This window comes from Gymnoscopelus braueri (genome assembly GCF_963280865.1).
Source record: "Gymnoscopelus braueri genome assembly, chromosome: 18".
In the NCBI taxonomy this organism is placed as follows: Eukaryota; Metazoa; Chordata; class Actinopteri; order Myctophiformes; family Myctophidae; genus Gymnoscopelus; species Gymnoscopelus braueri.
In genome coordinates, this window is record NC_137618.1 from 28,291,704 (window position 1) to 28,313,728 (window position 22,025).

Below are 22,025 nucleotides of genomic sequence, written 5' to 3' on the forward strand. Positions count from 1 at the left end.
CAAACGCGAATTAAATACATTTATTTATTTTTGTATTTGCATTTTTTTTATTTATTTCATTGTGATATGTATTTATTTAATTGTGGTATTTATTATTTATGAAAAATGATCATGAAATATATAAATGTTGAAATGAAAAGTCTCAATGAAATGAATAAAAAATACAATGAAAAAAAAAACAATCAAATGAAAAAACACAACAAACTACTAGCCTGGGGCACCATTCCTTTTCGGGTATATGATCCGGTCGGGAGCGGAAGTTAAAAAAATAAAAAGTGGCCGGATGGGCAGAACCGGAAACACGTCTCACCCCAAAATAGGTCCGATAATAAAATCGTTGATGCGGCATAGTTTCGCTTATTTTTTAAAATGTAAATGTGCGTGCACTATCCGGAGACTATTTAGCGTCTGTATTATCCCACGGGGAAATTCTATTCCATTTAAATAGGGATTGGGGAACCAAAACAAAGCGGCACCGCAAAACCGGATGGGCAGAATCCGGAAACAGGATTCTTTTTTCTTTTTTTTTCCAGTAGGCGTGGCCTAGACCGGATCATATGGGTCTTTAGTAACAGACACCAGGCTTTCCTCCGAGGTGGAAAGACTGGTGATGCGAGGTTAACAAACTACAACTACCGGACAACTACCGGAAGTCGCCTGTCAACGTCAGTTATCAGGGTTGCCATGTCTGCTTATTATAAGCGACTTTGGTCTTTGTTTTTCTGTAAAGTTGCTTGTAAATAGATATTGGTAGTAGTTGCGTGTTTTATTGGGCTTTTTTTTAAAGTGTAATTATTTGGGCTTATTTCTATTATGTTTTAGTTATTATTGTTTAAACCAGTTCTCAAATATGTGCATGACAAGGACGCCCAAATTAATGTATTTCTCTGCAGACCTTTAAAAAAAAAGAAAAACGTTCAAATATGTTCCAAATATTTAACTTTTTCTTTAGAAGATCTTTTTGAAAACAGCAGAGATCGGCTATTTTCAAATAGCCAATAATGTGCTCATGTGGCTTCTTATGGGCTTGTTTTCATAGACCTGGTTGCTTGTTTCGCTCTCAAAACCTGGCAATACTGGTTAGTGTGCCAAATGGTTAACCCTGGTGCATCAACATGCCGGCTGCTGTGATTATGGAGGAGAATTATGATAAACTGCTGGAACAGTGTGAAGCACAAGAGCTAGAGGTCAGATACTTATTCATATTATTACCAAACAAATAATAACGTCATGTGTTGTCGGGTAGTGGTTTATAAACTATATATATATACATATTGACAGCTGCTAGCCAGTGTTAGCCTGTGTTATCCAATGCTAAAGCTAATGCTATCTAATGCTGAATAGAGTCACATTTCCCCATACATGTACGTTCATTCACTTCGTAATAAGTGATTGTTTTTAGCCGCTGTTGGTGCCAACGTTAAAAGCTGATGCCAGCTTTGTAGTTATTAGTAATGGAACGTGGACATATATATGTCTGACTCTTGTCACAGTTCACACAGGTTGTTTATGTCAACCAAGTATCAACATTAGGGGTGCAATCGATCTCATCGATTTAATCAATTATATAAAAATGCATGACAAAAAAGAAAATAATCCATAGTTGCTGCCCTAATCATTAATCAACATAACCTCAAGTTGAAAGTAAATGCTGATAACATAAAATAAAACAATGTAACTATCATAAACACCTGATGATGTACCACCTTCTACTCCTTAGACACCAGAATCATTAAATCAGGAGCTCCTTTACTAATGTTAACATCATATAGGCATATTTGGTGGCATCTACTAAGCCTATTGGTAAAAGTACCTTTTTAAGTGTATTGTTGTCTTTTTCTGTTGGGTTATGTTAGAGCTTCAACCTAACCAGTGCTCTTATTTCTAACAGGCACCAGGAGGCATCGCAACACCTCAAGTCTACGCTCAGTTGCTTTCTCTGTATTTAGTTCACAATGACATGTAAGTCGACCCTTCGTTTTCAGGTTGTTTCAGTTCTAGTAGTTGTGACACAGTGTTTCAGACACCTTCAGAGTTGAGACATTTTAGATTTTCTGTGACCCACTTACAATTACAGTTATACTCTAATAATGTTCAAATCAGTGTTATTTACAGAGACATTGATTCCTCATTAAATAGCAGTTAATAGACTTACATTGCAGGCTCTAGTTAAGAATAACAATCACACCAGAAGTGTAAAGGTTTGACTGCTATGCTTGGTCTCGCCTCATGAGAATCTTAGCATACTTGGAAGAGACTGAGCAGGAATGTGAAACAGACAGATTTGTTTAAATACAGCACGAAGGCTCTTATTAACATGTCTTGCTCATACATTTCACAAATAAATAGTAAACACAGTCATGTTTTAGGAAATGGCCAGTGAGTAATGTAAAATAGAAAGTTCAAAGTTATAGCCTAAGGTTGTAGACATGAAATGTGTAGATTAATGGGTTTTGCCACTGTATGAAAGCTGTTCTCACTGACATGTATCACCTTTGACTTGGATTTAGATAGCTGTAGTTCGTGTTGTATCACAGATATTATTATGTTGCTGTTTCTAAACACACACACTCAATTTCTTGTTGCTGCTCCAACAGGAATAATGCCAGGTATCTCTGGAAGAGGATTCCTCAAGCAATAAAATCGGTAAGCAGGTTTAGCTGCTCAAAGCTGCTCTGCTGAAATATTGCAACAATCAATTCTACGGACTACGGTGCAGTACCCAGTATGTATGGGTATCCTTCAGACATTTTTGATACACATACTGTACCTTGACTTCAATGCTTTTCCCAAAATGTGTATCAAATAAAAAAGAAAATGGCATTACAATACATTTACACTTATAATTGAAGAAAACATGCAGGAAAAGCAGGATTACATAGTGTACAAACAATTTACTGAGTTGCTGCCTCACTGACAAGCATTTCCTTGACTTTGTTAAAAACAAATTACCTATTTTAAACCTTTTACCGCATGGCTCTGCAAGAGGCTAGCTGTCTATGAGAGTGTAAGCACACTGCCAGCGGGCCAGTGAAATATCGGCAGTAATTGTTTTGTTTGGATACGTCATAGATGACTGATGTCAGAGGCTGGTCACATTAACTCATTCAATGCCAAGCTTATTTATGGAATTTTGTGAGTGCCACAGCCAAAATTCATTGTAAAAAAAAAGTGCTCAGGAGCCGAGATACAGCCTTTTTCAGTAAGAAGTTAAACAAAGAGTGAATGGAGCAGCAAATCTTCAAATCATCATATCTTGGGTTCTGAACATGTTTTTCCAAAAAAAAGAATGGAAAAAAAAATATTTTTTCATATTTTTTCATGACGTCTTTGACGTCATGTGGCGCACGGGGCGTCAGGCCTCGTGACGTCTTTGACGTCATGTGGCACTGGATGAGTTAAGTCTGAGATCCACATTAGAGGCATGCAATATTTCTGTCTCACAGCTAGACTTCAAGTGTCCTCACTTCGCTGCTGCTAGTCTGTCTACTAACCCAGTTACTGTGCTACCGTTTTTGTACAGTCATCAGCCCTCGCTGGTCATCACCAGCGCTTGCTGATGACCACCCAAAGGAGGGCCATGTCGTTCGCTTAGTTTTTTCCCCAATGGTGTGTCCAAGTTCACTGTAAACATCATGTAGTTTGTAGGTACATGGCGTAGTCCTATCATTTGAGATAAGATAAAAAGGTTTTGACTTGGAAAGAAGAACCTTGTTATATTTGGGAAGAATTGAGAATCAACAGGGGTGAATGTGTTGAAACTGTGATGACAGACACAAACATTGAAGTTGTCGTGTCACTCAACTGACTTGTCTTGTGTTTGTGGGCTCTTGTTACATGCAGGCAAACCCAGAGTTAGCAGCCGTTTGGGCCGTTGGACAGCGCATTTGGCAGCGAGACTTCCCAGGCATCTACACGTCGATTGCAGCTTTCCAGTGGTCTGAAAACATCCAGCCGGTCATGGAGGCTCTACGAGGTACTGAATAAATCAAGTAGTTTTTAGATTATACTGTATTTCACATTATTAGCTGGTTGATTGTAAATTGTAATAGTTACCATGTTCAAACCTCAACATCCAGTGTGTCCATCGCATACTATGTGGTCTGTCAAAATGCCCTTAAGCAAGACACCACAAGTTGCTCTGGGTTTAGGTACTGTAATGCCTATATTATGCTCCGCCACGCGATGGCGTTGCACGCCAAAAATAATAGACCTACTGTACAAGCTCATAATGCATCGCGACATATGCACAAAGCCGTCGTATGACAAAGTATAAATAAGAGTGACTGGTAAATCCTGTCTCTGCTTCTCTGTGTGTCTTTATGCTCACCCACACCCCAGGTTGGATTGGGCTGAAACTTTGCATTTGCGGTGTGTTATGACTCATGATCCAGGGAATGTCATGGATACCTTTTGAATGTTTTATACGTAATAATAATAATATTGAACCTTTTAAAACTTAATTTCATGCTGGAAGTCAATGGAGAGCTAAAGAGCGTGGGCTAAAGAGATGACTGACATCATAAACACAGTACTGATGTCATAATGCTCACGTCATAGATGACTGACATCACAGGCTGGCTTCCAACTACTTTGTGCCTATTTCACCCACACAGTAATAATTTACAAATGTCATTTATAATACTCTTTGGCCTTATAGATTGAAATGTGCTCACTTTTGGCTGTTTTCGGAGTGTTCCCTTAACACATTGGGTGCCAGCATTTTTGCCAGACCCAGGGGGTCAGGCCTACATGAGGCTTTGTCTGTCCCTCTTTCGTCCATATATGGACGAAAACATGTGCTTACATGTCCCTCTTTTTGATTGGCCAAGCTTAGCGTGACGTATGCTTTTCACCTATATGTACTAGGAATCTATTCTGGGTCTGGCAGAACCAGGTCTCCTGGTCTTGTTTCATAACAACTTACGTTGGGTGCCAGCATTCTCCCCATTGACTGCGCTTTGCTGTTTAAAGCTCTAGACTCCACGACGAGCAAATCCACGTAAAAAAAAAGCATCCATTCATATAGCGCGATGACCCTGGCTACGTCCTGGATCAATAACATTTCACTCGCGAGTTACAACGGGGGGGGGGTCGCGCCAGTGGCGTTCCCAGGAATTACGTTTAGGGCAGGCGAGATCCCCCCCCCCCCTCCGAAGGGGGGGGGGGACTCGGGGAAAAATCGGGGGGGAAACAAGTTAACAACAACACTACACTGACTGACTACAAAACTGAAAAACGCTAATAAAGACAATATGCAAGTATAATCAATGTATGTATTGCACTGGTCCTGGCGCCGCCAAGGTCTTGGCAGCGGTGGTGAAAGGTAGCGTCCTCTGGATGAATCTCTTCTTCAGCCTTGGTCTCCGAAGGGGGGGGGGGGGGACTCGGGGAAAAATCGGGGGGGAAACAAGTTAACAACAACACTACACTGACTGACTACAAAACTGAAAAACGCTAATAAAGACAATATGCAAGTATAATCAATGTATGTATTGCACTGGTCCTGGCGCCGCCAAGGTCTTGGCAGCGGTGGTGAAAGGTAGCGTCCTCTGGATGAATCTCTTCTTCAGCCTTGGTCTCTTCATGTTGTAGTTTAGTAATGAATGGCTCAAGCTGCTCTCAGAGCCCCTTTTATGCCAGATGAGTACAGGTGATGGCCCAGACCCCCAACCCTGGCACCCCATGCCCATGGCAATGGCATGAAGACATTTGCATCACTATAGGCGAGGGTCGCTCTGCTGAATGGATAGTGTATTGGCTGTCTGGCGGGCTAATGGCCCGACGGCCAGTTTTCTGTTTGGATTCTTTATCTTTTACTTTATTTTCTAGGGGAGGTGAGATTTTAGTTGGGCAGGCGGCCGCCTGCCTTGCCTCTATGGTGGGTACGCCACTGGATCGCGCATGACCGGTTTTCCCCACCGGAAACAGATTCGGAGATATAGGCGTTTTAAAGAAGGGAAGCGGATGGGGAGCCATGTTTTTGTTTCCGGTGATCTATTTGGCCTATCCTTCTCAGGATCACAATGGGTACTCCCAGAGCTGCTCCAGCCCCTCCCGTGTGGAGAAAAACGAAAAAAACTAAAAGACAGCAAAACCAAAGGGTATTCGGTTTTGGCACTCCGCGTAACTATTTGCAAAACCGAAGGGTATTCGGTTTTGGCACCCCATGTGTTAATATATAATAATAATTTTGTCCCCTTTACAGTATTTGTCACTGTATATTTACATAATATGTACATGGGATAATTAGGATGGATTAAATGCTGAGGACACATTTCACAGTATATTATATACTGTGAAATGTGTCCTCGGCATGATTTAACCCAACCTAATTATCAGGGGCAACGCCCCGGGAGCAGTTAGGGGTTAAATGTCTTCGACAATAGACCCGGGGACCTTCTGTTTACCAGAGGGCCTCTCTACCCATTCAGCTATGGCCGCCCCGTACTGTAGCTGAATGGGTAGTAGGTAATTTTAATGACCTACTAGTTGTGTAAACTAGTCCTGTGCCCGTCGGGTACCGGCCTACTCAGGAACGATGCACTTTTATGCCCATATATGGAAATCTCTGTATCTGTCGGTCTGCCTGTGTCCCTTTTTTGGCCATATATGGAGATCCCTGATCTTATCATATCAGTATATGGACATGCCCATCATATATGGGCATATCAGGGGGATCTTCCGTTCTGGAAAGTCCTTGTGCTGTGGTAAATGTCTGTAGAGAATGTGTGGAGAATGTCTGAAGAGTGCTAACTGACTGGAAAATAGACTGACTAAGTAATGAAATGGCAGGTGTGGGAATTTGCTAAATCATTTGGGCCATGACCAGAGACTTTTCTGGCGGTTCCGGACAACCGCCGATCCGAGCAACTCGACGTCGGGCACTGCACTCCCTCGAGCCGTCTGCGACGTGTGTGGCGAATTTGAATTTGGGTGGTTGAGCGGTTCTCGAGATACGTGGATTACAGACGTACATACATACGTACGTACAGAGATTCGGTGCATTTATTGTAAGAAGATGGTTATAAAATCATTATTTAAACGTCAGTGAAATTAGTCGCTGTACACATCCCTACTCAGTGGTAGAGAATAGATGGCAGCAGACTTTCCATTCAAACTCGTTATTTCTGTGTATCAGATATAGACTCACAGTATTTATCACCATACAGAAATGGTTTAAAACAACCTGTCATGACAGATTGTGTGTCTGATTTAAGGTACAGTCGGTCACACATCTATGTCTTGCAGGTTGTGGGCAGTGCTGGTTTTCTGGTGTATAGTTCATTTCACCTATGTTGAAGCGGTTGTCTCCCTGAAAGTAAACTACAAGCAAAATGCCTGCCAAGTGGGGTCAACCACAATCTTCTTTCCTAATGGTTGATGCGTGGTGAAAGTTCCTAAATGTTACACTCCACGCTTCAGACACTTTGAAATCATTGTGTCAAAACAAAGAGGTTCCAGACCAAGACATGACAGTCCTTAAATTCTTGACATCACCACCAGATGGCGCTGAGGCAATGCTGCTGCCATCTTGGAGTAACTCTTAACATAAGAGAGCATCACAGAACCAGAACCTACACAGACAAAATGACAGAGAAATAGTTCCACTTAGAATAATTCTAAGTGGAAAAGCAGAATGTGATGTTCTGCAATCTTGCCTTTGCTCTGTTGATTTCATATTCTGTTGATTTTTTTATTTCCAACTCACTGATGCTGGCCTGTTGATTTTGCGTTAATGTATTGTCATTTAAATTCAGGCAAGTTTTATCAGCTCATTTAGATGTCTAGTCCGCCTGTCAATTTGCAGAGTGTGGGTTGTCTCAAATGTCCATTTCTATTGATGCAGTTGTTAAGTCCTTTAGTAACTGTTTTGTTATGTCATGTCATTTGTTATCAACTCAAGTCAAATGTATTTATATAAAGCACATTCACCTCTCATTGACCAAAGCCAAGTGTTACACAAAGAAGGAGGTAGGGATTAGGGAAATCCCAAATAAAGAAACCATCGACATACAGTAGACGTTATGCCATGACTTTCTATGAACCCATGATTTTCAAGTTTTTGTTTTATATTAATTAATTAGAATCAGAATGAATTTGACTGTAAGACACATGCATGTGCGCACACTGACATTCTGAATGCGTGTTGATGTAAGACACACGTGCACCTACATGCACACATGCACGCTGAACTCGCCAAACTAATTTGTTAATAATAAAACAAGCAAACGGACAAGTTATTCATAAAATAAAACTACTTGGAGGGTGTGTAGGATTTAATTACACGCATATTCCATGATGACATAATTGGTTCACAACTATCACCTTTTACTTCCAATTTTTAAATGATTTCAATTATGAAAACACGCTGGAAAAATACATTTAATGGCCTTATTTTTCCTTTGCACTGCTGTTGTTGGCTTTAGAGCCACACTCAACAGGGGGCTCCACTTGAACACATTACATCATTCAAGTTGTGTCCCAGCTGGGACAAACAAACATGTTGGGCAATTAAAGGCAGACAGTTTGACTTTGTTTTGTAAGAGCACTAAAGTACAGCAGCATGGTGTGTTTATCATGTAAAACTTTCTCAGCTCATCATGTCTGTACAGTGGGGGATTCTCATTTTTTGCTCAAAAATAGTTTCTTAAGACCATTGAATCAACTGGATATATAGATTTATACTTACCCTATATATCGTCCCACATTGACGCACGCACCACATGTTTGCTTTATAAGAGAGTTTAAGAATAGCTTGTCCCTCTTTGTCATGGTTCCTGACATTGAGCTGTTATGCACAGTCTTTTGATCGATTGACTGAATATTTTATTGTCATTTTTTAAAGTACAGCAGTACAACAGGTTAAAAACACCAAATGGATGAAATGCAAAAAAAGCCAAAGACTTGTTTCCATTGTGGCCCATTATATATTCAACACTCACACAAACTGGACCAACAACAGTGCAACATATAGCAATACACAATTTAAAACAATTCATGATAAAAGAGCCAGTGCTTGTTATGGAGGAAAGATAAGAAATTAAATTAATGTCTGAAAGTTATTAATTTAACTGATTGTGATTTTCAATCAATCTGAATCTGACAGTCGAATTGCTATAATAAACACAAAATATAGTTTTATTTACCCTGAGTAAATATTTACTCGGGGTAGTAGCTGAGCACAAGTGCTCATTTTCAGTAACGCCCTGCACACAATGAATAATGATTTGAGAATGATAATTTATCATGAATAATGAAATGAGAAAAAAATAAAGACCTTCCACCCTTTAATAATGCATTTCCCAATTTCGACAAAATTCTATGATGCCAGGGAATGCTTCCATTCAGCTCACAATATCAGTTTGGATAAACAAGACCCTGTCTTACATGGGATGCGATGCAATGTGGCATGATGTAATGTTGTAATCATGTAGACACAACAACTGCATCACAAGGGTGTTAACACGGACATGTTGTTTGTCCTGGGACAGGCACATGGGGTACCTCGTGTTTACCTTCTGTCAGATTTCTGTCACTGCGAGAGGGGAACATGGCTCACACTGTGACATGTGACACATGCAGCAGCCGGTGGAGTGGGGGCCATTTTCTCCGAAAAGATCCCTGGCAAACAAGCAGGGAGGAATATGTGACCTGGTTGGTAGAAGGGATATCGGGTGTCAGTGTCTGTGAAGGGCTGCTATAAAGGACAGGGGGTGGGTAGCTGCTAGCCAGAACAGATATCATCACCTCACAGTTGTTAGTCAGACACTGAAGGACAAGGTCTCTGCTTTTAAACATTTTACCAGCTTGTGGAGGTGAACACAGAAAGAACATCTTAGTTTCTTAAGTTTAGAGGAGCTTTGTTCTAGCTTTAAGATAATGGACGTCCAGAGGACAGGAGGGTCGGTGGTTCGTCCCCCCAGCCCCATGGAGAGCCTGGAGAAGCAGCTGAGCTGTCCCATTTGTCTGGAGATGTTCACCAAACCCGTGGTCATCCTGCCCTGCCAGCACAATCTTTGCCGTAGTTGTGCCAGCGACCTCTACGACTCGCGCAACCCCTACCGCTTCTCTGGTGGCGTGTTCCGCTGCCCTACCTGTCGTTTTGAGGTTGTGCTGGATCGACATGGTGTCCACGGCCTCCAACGCAACCTCCTGGTTGAGAACATCATTGATCTCTACAAGCAGCAGCAGGAGGGTAGTGGGGGGGACAGTGGAGGAAGCACAGAACCCTCCCTGAAACCCAAGGAATCAAAGGAGCCCATGTGCACAGATCACGAGGATGAGAGAATCAATATCTACTGTGTGACCTGCCAGATGCCTACCTGTTCCATGTGTAAGGTGTTTGGCCAGCACAAGGACTGCGAGGTGTCACCTCTAGCTAGTATTTACCAGGCCCAGAAGAGTGAACTAAGTAATGCTATTGATGCCCTGGTGGCCAGCAACGGCCGTCTGCAGGCCCTGCTCAACCAGATGGAAGACGCCTGTCGGGCGGTGCAAGAGAACGCCCAGCGTGCCAAGCAACAGCTCGGAGAACGTTTCGACCTGCTCTACGCGGTGCTGGAAGAGCGCAAGGCCCTACTGCTAGAACAGGTCGGAAAGGAGCAGGACAACAAGGTGGCAGCCCTGCGGGCACTGGCTCAACGCTATGGTGAGCGTCTGCTATCCAGCTCAGAGCTGACCGACACAGCGGTGAGGGCGTTGGAGCAGAGTGGCGCTGCAGAGTTCCTGCTGGCCTCCAAGGGCCTAATCTCACAGACCAAGGACGCTGCCAAGGGCTCGCTGGGCGAAGAGAGACCAGAACCGGGTTTTGAGAAGATGGATCACTTCACGTTGTCAACAGAGCATGTGGTAACGGTTCTTTCAAAAATGGACTTTGGACATGTTGAAGATGATGAGTTTGAGGATGCAGAAGGTGAAGAGGAGGAGTGATGAACTTGAAAATTGTTTGGGACTTTTTTGAAATGATAAATTTACTGTTGTAGGTTCTTGAACCTTTATTATGGCAGGGACATGAGTTGCAATTTGTTATTGAAAGTAACAGGGAGGTTATAATGGGCTTTTACCATTATATTGAGTGCAATAATTCACTTCAAATTTGTACTCGCTCTTTCTTAACCTTTTTTTTTTATACTTTTCTATTTGTATGCCCGATTTACTCTGGTAGTATTAATGTAGTTGTAGATTGATGCAGATAGATAAGACACTGCTTTGTCCCTCACACAGTTTAAGGTTTTTTTTGTTGACTTCTCATTTGTACAAAGGATGAATTATCATTGAATCAAATGATTAATGCTTGAAGTTATCGTGTGCACTTGAATCATTGACTATAAAAATCAACAGCTCTGTCTTTAATGGAGGCTGAAATAAACAAGGTGTCTGAATATGATTCACGTTTTTATCTGCCGGCCTCAACTGATGGCATCCAAGCAATGTGAAGTCATCTATTTCAAGTAACCTACTCAAACCCAAACATGGTCACACCCAGAACTATGTTGAAGTTTTTTACCTGACAATGTAATACTATTTTTGCAGACACCTCAGTGTTTCACTTACTTGGCAGGAGGCCTCACTTAAAAATCAAAAGACCTTGCCAAATGCTCTTTGCTTTGCCTTTGCTGGTGAAGAGCGGCATCTATTTTTAAAAGGCGAGAGGCTGAGAAATGATAGCAGGCCCTGGAATAGACCAGTCTGTGCAGGGCAGGTGGGGTCCTGTTTCTCCTTCATGAAATACCCCACCCCCACCATGGACTGGCCTTCCTCATCAGCAGAAGGTTGTGGGGCAGAGATTGGAGAGAGGGGCCGGCCCAGGCGCCACATGACTCATCTCTGGATAGCACCCTATCGGTCAAGAAGCCGTGGTAAAAATATACACCGGCAGGGGACCGAATTACAAAAAAAAACTTGAGGTGACCTGCTTGGCTGAGTTTTGGAATAATGACTTCATAAAAGTCCCTGTTCCTTTTTTAATGTACAGTGAGTGCAGACATACAACCTGTGAAATCAGCATTGGGTCATCGCTTGTGTTTTTCTGTGGCAGCTTTTGTTTGCTTTAATGTGGAGGCCAGTAGCACAATATTGTGTATTGATGTATTTAAAACAAGTTCCTATACATCAATTGGTGTGATTACGCAAAAGAAGTTAAAGTAGTTAGTATTCATTCCTCCTCAGCAAAACATGTAAAAAAAACTAACAGATTTACTGTATCTGTTAAAAGCAGAGATGCAGTCCTGCTGTTTATATGATTAATATTTTTAGTGTCCAAAGACCACGTCTGCAACTCCACCAGAAGCATACATTGGACCATAATGTGATGTGATATAAAAAAAAGTACGTCCCCAAATCACAGAGGAAATGAGGTCTCCACATAGTCTGCCAAGTGAACATATTTCATCCCCTCCCGTTTCCACCAATTTCAGCATTAAGACAGAAGCAAAAACAAGGACGGGGTTAACAGGAAGCGCCTTTTGGACAGCAGAACCGGGGGAAAATCCTCCTAACAAATCCTCTTGCATTTTTCCCGCACACAGCTGTCCTTTCTCAACCCTGTTGTTATTGTTACTGCTGCTAATGCTGGGGGGGAGAGGGGGTTGCTGTTGGTACACACACAAACCGTTGCTAGGCTGTAAAGCAGGACCGGCCATAACCCTCAGGTATTTACATGATAGCTGTCCGAGCAGCAACAAACAACTCCCAGCGCCACAGAGCTGTTTGTCGGGAGACTCTCTATCAGCTAGCCGTTATTATCACATAGTGTTTTGTTCACAGTGATGGCGTATTGCTGCTGTGCTGCGTTCAGGCAGTTAGAAAGTTACATGGCCACTGAAGGCCTGTGTCCGTGGTCTGTTTCATGTTGGCTGATATGGTCAAGCACTTATCTACTTTTTTACAATAACAGAATACCAGCACTCACGAAACTGTCCTTAAGGCACTTTTATTACTTAAAGGGCAAGACCACTTTGTTAGAGGTTTGGGTTGTGTTGTTACCTTGCCATTATGTAACTCCAAAGGTGGACAAGAAATCAAAAATGATTCCTCCATTGATTAGAAATTGAAAATTCTAAATATGTCAATGAGGAGCATATTTAGAATGATCAATTTCTAATCAATGGAGCAATTATTTTTTATTTCTTGTCCACCTTTGGAGTTACACCATGGCAAGGTAACTACACAACCCAGACCTCTACTAAAGTGGTCTTGCCCTTTAAAGCGTTGTGTATCACGGGCAGCGCAAGTGTCCAGTTTATAGTGTCTGTAAGTAAGGCACCTTCAACAGTCTGTGTAGATACACACACACACACCACAAAACAAAATGAGTTTATGCACATCTGAGTCCTTTCCAAATATAGGCTACTTGAATGCCATCATATTATCCAACTACAGGCAAGTACAAAATACATTAAGCACACCGGAGTCCTTTACAATCACGAGGTACTAAAACGCAATCATAGTAGTATATCACTACAACTGCATAAATATACAAAATACATGAATGCACATCTTACAGAGTCCTTTCTAAATAAAGGGGTACTGATATCAATATATGTTTTTTTTTTATTTGGCATTAGTAAATAAAAACAAACTTTTATATTCATAAGTGATAACACATGTCATAGAGGTTATTTTGCACAGATATGAGCACAGGTGTGCCTTGAGATTTTGACTTGCTCTTTGGTGTGCCTTGGACAGTGTAATTAGTCTTAACCCAGAACACCTCTCAGGTGGAAGTGCATGGGGTGGGTGAGGGCATCGTGTTCATCAGAACCAGGTGCACATGGAAGAGAACTGGCAACAGTAGAAAGGAATAGAATGAAAAGAATCTATCCCACATACCTTTTATCCCATGTTTCTTTGTATGTGAAATCGCGTAACCATTCCATCTTGTTTTAGACTGTGTATGATAGCCTACCAAAAATTTTAAATCATAGCCAAGTTGGAGCTTCATACAAGGAATGTGCATTGGCACGTGGCATGGTGACAGTTCAACGTTTAATGACTAATGGAGTACAACTTGTAGCTTATTCCCATAGCATAGGTAACCTCTACACACACATACCATGCTTACCATATTTGCCATCAGCATATCCCTGCTGTGTCTCGTCACTCTCGTGGTAGAGGGCATATTGTCTAGTGGGGTCAGGTTTACATGACAAATCAACAGAAATCAATTTAACCACTTTGAACCTTGCGACTGGCATCCCTATTTTGGGCATATCATTATAGGTGATTTTTTTTTTTACAGTTTAACACATTGACCGCTAGAGGTTAATCTCATAATGTACTCACCAGTGCCAACGTTTTATTGTTGTTTTTTGTTTTTTTCACGTCGCCATAGACCTCGTTAAAATCCTTAAGATTGATCTGTGCACTGTTTGTAAACATCGCGGACATCTCCCTGCGTCTACCAGTCCAAACCACGTGTCAAACGGGGTATCCATGTTGTAGTTAGAACGGTTTATGTTAAACAGTGATCAGCGAGGAGAAAAACTACAATCGCTTTAGAATGGGAGCCGGCGTGATCGTCAAAACCGGATCCCAAATAATTCTGTTTCCGGTGAAATGTGCCGTACTAGAAAATTGAAAAAAGTTTTTTTTTTTCGAAAAAAAAGGAAAAAGCACCACAGCCCGTAGGCTACGGGATCGGCGCTTTACCGTTGGATTTAACGGCCCGTAGAACTACGGGCCCGGCGGTCAATGTGTTAAGTTCACACATTTTCAGAAATGGCTAAATCAGCAGATCAATGAGTTTAAAATGTGCCACGATGTCACACGTTGTGAGCTTGTATATCAGCCGTTTTTGAAAGAGATTAGTATAAAATAGGGTTTAAGTGGTTCTAAATTGATGTAAGTCTCCCGACTAGCACTGAACATACAGGAATCACATCAGTGAACATTCAGACACATAAACAGTCCTACTGCCTTGTTAAAACTCTTACACTCTATTTTTACCCACCATGTATTGCTGCGCTCACCATAAGATTCTTGTAACTCATCGTTCCCACAGGACATAAACAGCACATGGCACACTGTCTACCCAGCAAATATTATGTTGTCTGTCAAACACTATTTTAAAATTACCCTCTATAAATTGCAGTCAGCAGGTTCTCATTGCTCCCACAGAAGGTATACATTCATGAAAGGCCATAAAAGGTCATACTTTGAGTCTGAGGATATGAGCTATTTTTTTTTGGTATTACTTCTGAAAACCTATTTGTACAGGGTATCTTGATTGTATTGATGGCTTCATGTCTAACTTTTGCTTAACTATATGTAATCACTTTCGTATCACAGAAAGTACACGTCAGCGTGCGTACGCTCTGGTGGCCCAGGCTTACACCTCCATAGCAGCAGATGACTTTGCAGCCTTCGTAGGTTACTCTGTGGAGGAAGCTGTCAAAGGTGACTCTTTGAACTTTTATCCATCATACACAGTAAAACCGTCTTTGTTGATTTTAAGTTTGAGAGTGTACAAATATAACCATTTGGTTACATTTGTACAGTACACTCTCAGTTGAATTGAAGTTGAATTAACGCAGGGAATTTTACAGGCTCTGAACTATTTTAGATCTGCATGGTTTATATATAATATAAATGTTCTATGAACCTACCATCTTAGAGAGTGTTTTGCTCAAAGCACCACTACTGTAAAGAAAGTGCTTCAAACTGGAGCTGGATCTTTTGTTTGCCTTTATACAAACCTAAACAAAACCAAATATGTATTTTCTTACTGTGTTTGAGATATATTTTTATTATTTAGGCAGATGTTCATCTGTATTTTTAACCAATGACTTACCCATCTCTCTAATTTAATAACTAATTTTCTTTATATCTCTCTTTCTATCTACTGTCTCTCTACCATCGTTCTGTCATCTCTCTGTCTCTCTCTCTAGGTGTGGTGAGTCAGGGTTGGCAGGCAGACCCGGCCACTAGGATGGTAATGCCCCAGAAACCAGGTAGGTGGCACTGTCGCTCTTTCCCACCTCATCTCATCAAACTAACTTCGACCGCCCCCCCCCATCTCCCCCCTCCCTCTCCCACCCTCCTGTGATGATAACATGCTACTGTTTCTAAATAGTCATATAACATACTCTGTTGGATTTATGAACCATGGTTAATGTTTAATTTCTAGGTCTTCTTTTAACATACCTCTTCCATCCATTCTGGAGTCTGGATCAGTCCTTCCTGTCAGTTTGAAGTCATTGGCATTATTGTCAATTGTCTTTTAATACTTTATATCATTTATTTGCTGACTTTCCATCCACTCTGGATCAGTCCTTCTGGTCAGTTTGAAGTCATTGTCTTCTCTTCATCTCACTCATCTACACACACACACACACACACACACACACACACACACACACACACACACACACACACACACACACACACACATCTGTAACACACATGTGCGGTCCGAGTGTGTGGGGCAGACTCAAACTCTATCAGTCTTTTCACACTTCTTTGCCTTTCTCTTCTTTGGTCCAGCTCCACTGGCAGGATGGGTCCCATCACTATCTAATCCTCAGTGTTCATTTTACATGCCCATTTGGCTCCATGTGTACACTCTTCAGTGTACAAATGAACTGTTCAGTGTTCAAATGAACACTGAGGATTTTACTGGGTGCTATTAAACGATTTCACATTGAATACGCATAAGTGTTTGAATAGGCCGACAATAGACCTTTATCACATCTGCCACTGCCATGGAATGGCAGCTAAACGCAGGTTAGATTAATCACACTATTTAACCCCCATAATCCGTCTATTCTGGCCATGTCATAATAGGCGAACATTCTGCAAAAATAGAACATTTAGCAAAAATAGACTTTAAACATTCAGCGCTATTTGACATTCAAATGGTCACACTAGGTGTAGAACGTATAAATTATCTGTCTTGTCTTAACCCATTAAAACCGAGAAAGCATCTGTGTCATTTTAGTAAAGATTTTGTTATATAGCATCACAATCACTTTAACCACTTTAACCGTTATTTTATACTTTGGCTATTCAAAAATCTTTGCTTCCGGGGGTCCCTGGAACAAAATATTGAGATGGGGGGTCCGCGGCCAAATACATTATAATTTCGGGGTTCCTTGATATGAAAAAGTTTGAGAACCACTGATATACAGTAGCAACATAAGCTTTTCTGAGAACTGTTGGGATTTAGAAGACATTTGTAGAATCGGCCTCAGGTCTTAATGGGTTAAGATTTGTGGGCAGTGCTGGGAGTGACGCGCATGGAAATCGATTTGCAGGTGTGTCATTAGCTTGACCAAGGTTGGGGTGGTTCAGCTCACTGAAAGAAAACTGCAGGAGGAAAGCTTGACAAGTGGGGTCAAACATGTGTTTCTTTCTCTTTGCTATTAGTTGACACCCGGTCAAAGTTCGCCACTGTTGAACTCACATTCAACGTTGCCGTGAAGAGGGAGGACAATAGCCGACTAATACCATATTTTTTGGTAAAACTTTGGTTAAACTTTTTTTTTGTAATGGGATGCCGGGTTTAAAGTGGTTAAACATTGGGACACATTGGCTGCATAATTGCAGATACCATCAAAAAAGTCAAATAATGACCAATATGGGCCACACCGATTTATCGGTTGTGCTCTTATGTAACATTTTCTCTAAGAGACAAAGACACAGGACATCTCTCTCTCAAGCTTTTCCTGTAGCATCTCCCCGTTTCTTCATCTCCATACTTTCCCTTTCAACAGATCCGCCCCCGGTCTCGCTGGTTCCAAATGAGCAGCAGTTGGCCAGACTCACTGACTACGTGGCTTTCCTAGAGAATTGATAACCCCTCCTCCACCAAGACCACCTCCTCCATCCTCTTCTGCCATGAGGAGACCCTCCTCACTGTCACCAGGATCCCCCTCTTGGATAAGATGCGCATGCAGAACACGCTCATACAGTACATGCACACATATGTATTTTTGGGCATGATTTTGTAAGCTGTACCGTCAACTTGACTCGCCTATTTATATTATCAGAATGATAGACCTGCTTCAGTTGGACCGTACCTTCTTCTTCCCTTTCAGACTATGATGTTTCTTTTGTGATTCTTGTTTTATTTTTTCCTAGCTGATTGTATGTCCAGTACTTGGATCCAAGCTCAGACTGGAGATTGAATTCTCATCTCTGTCTAGGTGGTGGTCAGTATAACATGGTCTCCATATAGAATAAACACAAACAAAAAAGACTATAATAACCTTCAGGTGACGGAAGTCTGTGCACACATCGCCATGTGGAAGTGATTAATAGGATACATCAGAGTCCCATACATGCAGTTCCGCTGGATGGGAGTTGGTTCGCTTGTGGGCCTAAAACTCTCCAGTAACTTCCCCCATCTTTAGATGTTAGCGTTTGAAGTTTTATGTTTTGACTGATGAATAAATATTTTGATGTTTGTAATTCAGAATTCGTCTCTTCTTTAGAAGTACTTTATTTTCATCTGTTAGAATCCGCAGCAGATCGCTTCAAGATGTTAGGAAGGTTTGAATTTATTCTAAATCCTGCTTACTCTTGTACTGTGACATGAAAACGAGCTCAGTTTGTATTTTTAGCACGTTGGACCCACAAAGAAACACATGGGGTAGGGCAAGAAATGTGATCTGACCATAATTAGTGTTTTGTTTGTGGATGAGACGGATAATTTACACATACACGCGAGCGCGCACACACACAGTTAATGCACATGGATAATTTTTTCCATTATTTCCCAGCAGGAAACGTAAGAAGGAGTTAGTGTAGAATTTATGTCAGTATAGGGCTTCTATGTTAAAATGCAACAAATATTGTGTATTGTTGCTGTTGGGCAGAAACTTTTTTGCGTACAAAAGCGTAACTTTGAAGGAAATTAGGAAAAATTAACCTGTTCCAATTGATCGAATGTTATCATTAGACACAAGCGCTTGTTGCTAATTGCTTTTTGTTTATTAAATATCTCACTGTCATGACAAAATGTAAAATTGGGCATCAATTTCTGAAAAAGTTATATTATAAATAAATGCATTATGGAGATACAAGGTTTCTACCCGACAGTGAAGATATGCATTATGTAATGGAAACACAGTAGGCAAGCCGTGAAAATGTAAAATCAGTTTGTTTAAGGCCTACTATCTGGCTACCATCTGCTCATCATTCCAATATAGCCTGCCAACTCTTCTCCTGTTCAAAAGAATTAGAAACAACTCGGTAGGATTTATTTGATCCACAGTTTTAACTTGATGCTGCCATAAAGAAGGAAGCAGCAGACATTTCATTTGTTTTGATCACGCAAACAAGGCTACACGGCCACATGTTTGAGACACTGCGAGGAAGTCGTTTATTTCACCAGACGGTTTGCTTTGCTTGTCCTTGAATGTTTCACACGGACCCAATTTCATGTAAAGTCCTGTCCAGTGAAAGTTCTGAAACCATGGCTTGGCAACAGACCATGTTTCCATGAGTGCCTGGACCTGTGTCCTGTTTACAACACGTTGACATTCATTTGTAGAACTAGGCACGAGCCACGAGGTCAAGTAGCATTTTTGGGATATATATATATATATATATATGTATACATATATATACATACATACACCGGTATATATACTGTATATGTTTATTACACGGCTTGGTTGAATGCTTGATTCTGATTGGTCAATCTCTGAATTAAGCTGAGTGATATTTCTTCATAATGAACAATGAGCTCTATAACAGACCGCTGTCTAATCAAAGGCTCAGAGCACCACTCAATCTGCGCTGCTTGATTTTGTGCCGTATCCAATTTGTGAATTTATAATCTCACATCCACCAGGCTATGGCCAGTTTGTTGCCGTTTGGATCTCCATATCCGGGCAAGACTGACTTCAACAAAAATTATGTCAGAGATTCACATGGAAACGACGCCGTTAAGCACCCCATAATGTTTTTCTATTAAGAGGTTGTCATGCACTGACTGACCTGACTTTCATTTCAGTTGCAGACAGACTTCAATGTATAGCCCTAGCCCTCTCCTCTGTGGTTCATCCGGTTGTAACCTATACATAGCAACGCTATGTCTTTGTGTGCATTCTGTGTATACAAACACGTGTACACACCAGCACATGTCCTGGCATGAATATTGCTGCTGGACCAAATGGCTGTGAGCGAGAGAAGGTAACTCAATCTGACCCCATTTAGTGATTTACTGCTGAGCTTAGAGGCACTCATAGCGTTCTCATACCTGGGAGGGAGAAACCACTACATTTGTACATGTTGTTGCTGACAGATGGACAACATGCATTCCCATGCACTTGCACCACTGACTCAGCTCTGAGCTAAACTCAGTGGTTTGGAATAAAGAGAATTCATGGGCACAGGCAGATTCTGAAGCCCTGAGGGACTATCTACTCTACTGCATAGTGTAAAATGTCAGACAGAGAAATAGAGCCCGACAGAACCATCGGATTGGCTGATATGTCGGCCACTATTTGACTTTTGCTGTCATCAGCACTGGCAGAAGTTTTCAAAAATAGCAGATCTACAAGATCACAATGCAACATGACATGTAGGGCTTAAGTGATTAAATAAAATAAAGTTCAGTTTATGTGTATTTTTCTGGTTGCTTGTTCATTAGATAATTAAAGTTGAATGTTATTTTCATATTTTTAAGTTAAAGGAGAGTTCCGGTCATTTTAGGTTGTATGTTTGATGTGTCGCTAATCACTCACCAACATACAAAGGAACGTTGAATATTTCCAGATCTGCCCCTGTTGTCCATTCTGCAGACCCCTTGCAGCGGCATAATGGGAGAGTGTGTAAGAGTGAAAATCGCCTATTTTAAAAGATGCAAAGTCAGTTTTCTTTCTCCTAGTACTCCTCGTGGAGTCTCATGATACTCAAACATGCGCTGAATGTCCCGCAGGAGCTGGTTGCTTGTTTCTCTCACAGAACCTGGCGTGTGCCAGATTTTGTGAGAGAAACAAGCAACCAGCGTCATGTCGTTCTACACGAGCGGTAGCTTCTGCGGGACATTCAGCGCATGTTTGAGTATCATGAGACTCCACGATGAGTACTAGGAGAAAAAAAACAGACTTTGCATCTTTTAAAATAGGCGATTTTCACTCTTACACACTCTCCCATTATGCAAAAATCAGCCTCTTGGTGGCACTATAACAGGCCGATGTGAAAAAATGGGGCACACTTTCACGTTGATCGGCCCACTGTGCCGGAGATTAGCTGTACACAGTCGGACGGACACACACACGGACACATGGACGGACAGACAGGGGCGAAATCATAGTCTCGGCCACACCTTCGGCCTGGCCGAGACTATGAAGAAAGAGTCATTCCTCAGAAATGTCGCAGGGTCGGCAAATACTAAATCATCCTTTATAGGGCCTACTTAAGACTTCTTATCAGAGCTGTAATATGAAGCGAGTGTGAAGCCAGCAAAGGTTTACAGCGGTGGGAGATATATTGAATGTCAGAGGAATGTTGAAAAGCAGCTGGAGAAGCTTTGATGTTGAGGACACAGAGGTCAAACGCTGGCAGACTTCAGGAATAGACCATTGTGAGTTTTTTATGGAAGTCATGTTATATTGGGAGGAGGGGAAACGATGCAACACAAGTAGCCTACTGGTTTACTAAAATAACTAACTACAATACAAGTATTACTGTAACATGAGTGTTGATTTTGTTCAGTGATGTGTCCTTTGTAGTGGGGGTAGGATTGCACAGGGACAACACACAAAAGAGCAATGGCTATTTGTGTGTTTGCATAAACAACAAACCACATGGCAGGTTGACTCACGTATTCATTCATATCACACGCACGCACGCACGCACGCACGCACGCACGCACGCACACACACACACACACACACACACACACACACACACACACACACACACACACACACACACACACACACACACACACACACACACACACACACACACGCATTCACCTAAACACACAGGGCCTTCTTTGATGAGGTCACATTTTCCAGGGGTCGGAGGTGAATTCTGCAGTGATGCCTTGCATCACAGGAAGGTCCCTG

At 41.6% G+C, this 22,025-nt stretch overlaps 2 protein-coding genes across 2 annotated transcripts; both read left to right on the forward strand.

The window, feature by feature from the left end:
- The first annotated feature begins 1,071 nt into the window (after positions 1-1,071).
- cops8 (COP9 signalosome subunit 8) lies at positions 1,072-18,411 on the forward strand. The gene is made up of 7 exons (XM_080413174.1): positions 1,072-1,187; positions 1,892-1,962; positions 2,598-2,646; positions 3,844-3,976; positions 15,292-15,399; positions 15,891-15,953; positions 17,715-18,411. The coding sequence occupies exons 1-7, from the start codon at positions 1,116-1,118 to the stop codon at positions 17,792-17,794; spliced, it is 576 nt and encodes a 191-aa protein (XP_080269300.1). The 5' UTR covers positions 1,072-1,115; the 3' UTR covers positions 17,795-18,411.
- On the forward strand, positions 9,750-11,389 carry trim63b (tripartite motif containing 63b). Its single transcript, XM_080457162.1, has one exon. The coding sequence runs from the start codon at positions 9,883-9,885 to the stop codon at positions 10,930-10,932; it is 1,050 nt and encodes a 349-aa protein (XP_080313288.1). The 5' UTR covers positions 9,750-9,882; the 3' UTR covers positions 10,933-11,389.
- Positions 18,412-22,025: the final 3,614 nt, after the last annotated feature.

Bases quoted from the DNA above. Each gene is read 5' to 3' on its own strand.
- cops8 (XM_080413174.1), top strand. From the start codon at position 1,116: ATGCCGGCTGCTGTGATTATGGAGGAGAATTATGATAAACTGCTGGAA. The intron at 1,963-2,597 runs GTAAGTCGACCC...CTGCTCCAACAG, and splicing joins TATTTAGTTCACAATGACAT to GAATAATGCCAGGTATCTCT. The intron at 2,647-3,843 runs GTAAGCAGGTTT...TGTTACATGCAG, and splicing joins TTCCTCAAGCAATAAAATCG to GCAAACCCAGAGTTAGCAGC.
- trim63b (XM_080457162.1), top strand. From the start codon at position 9,883: ATGGACGTCCAGAGGACAGGAGGGTCGGTGGTTCGTCCCCCCAGCCCC.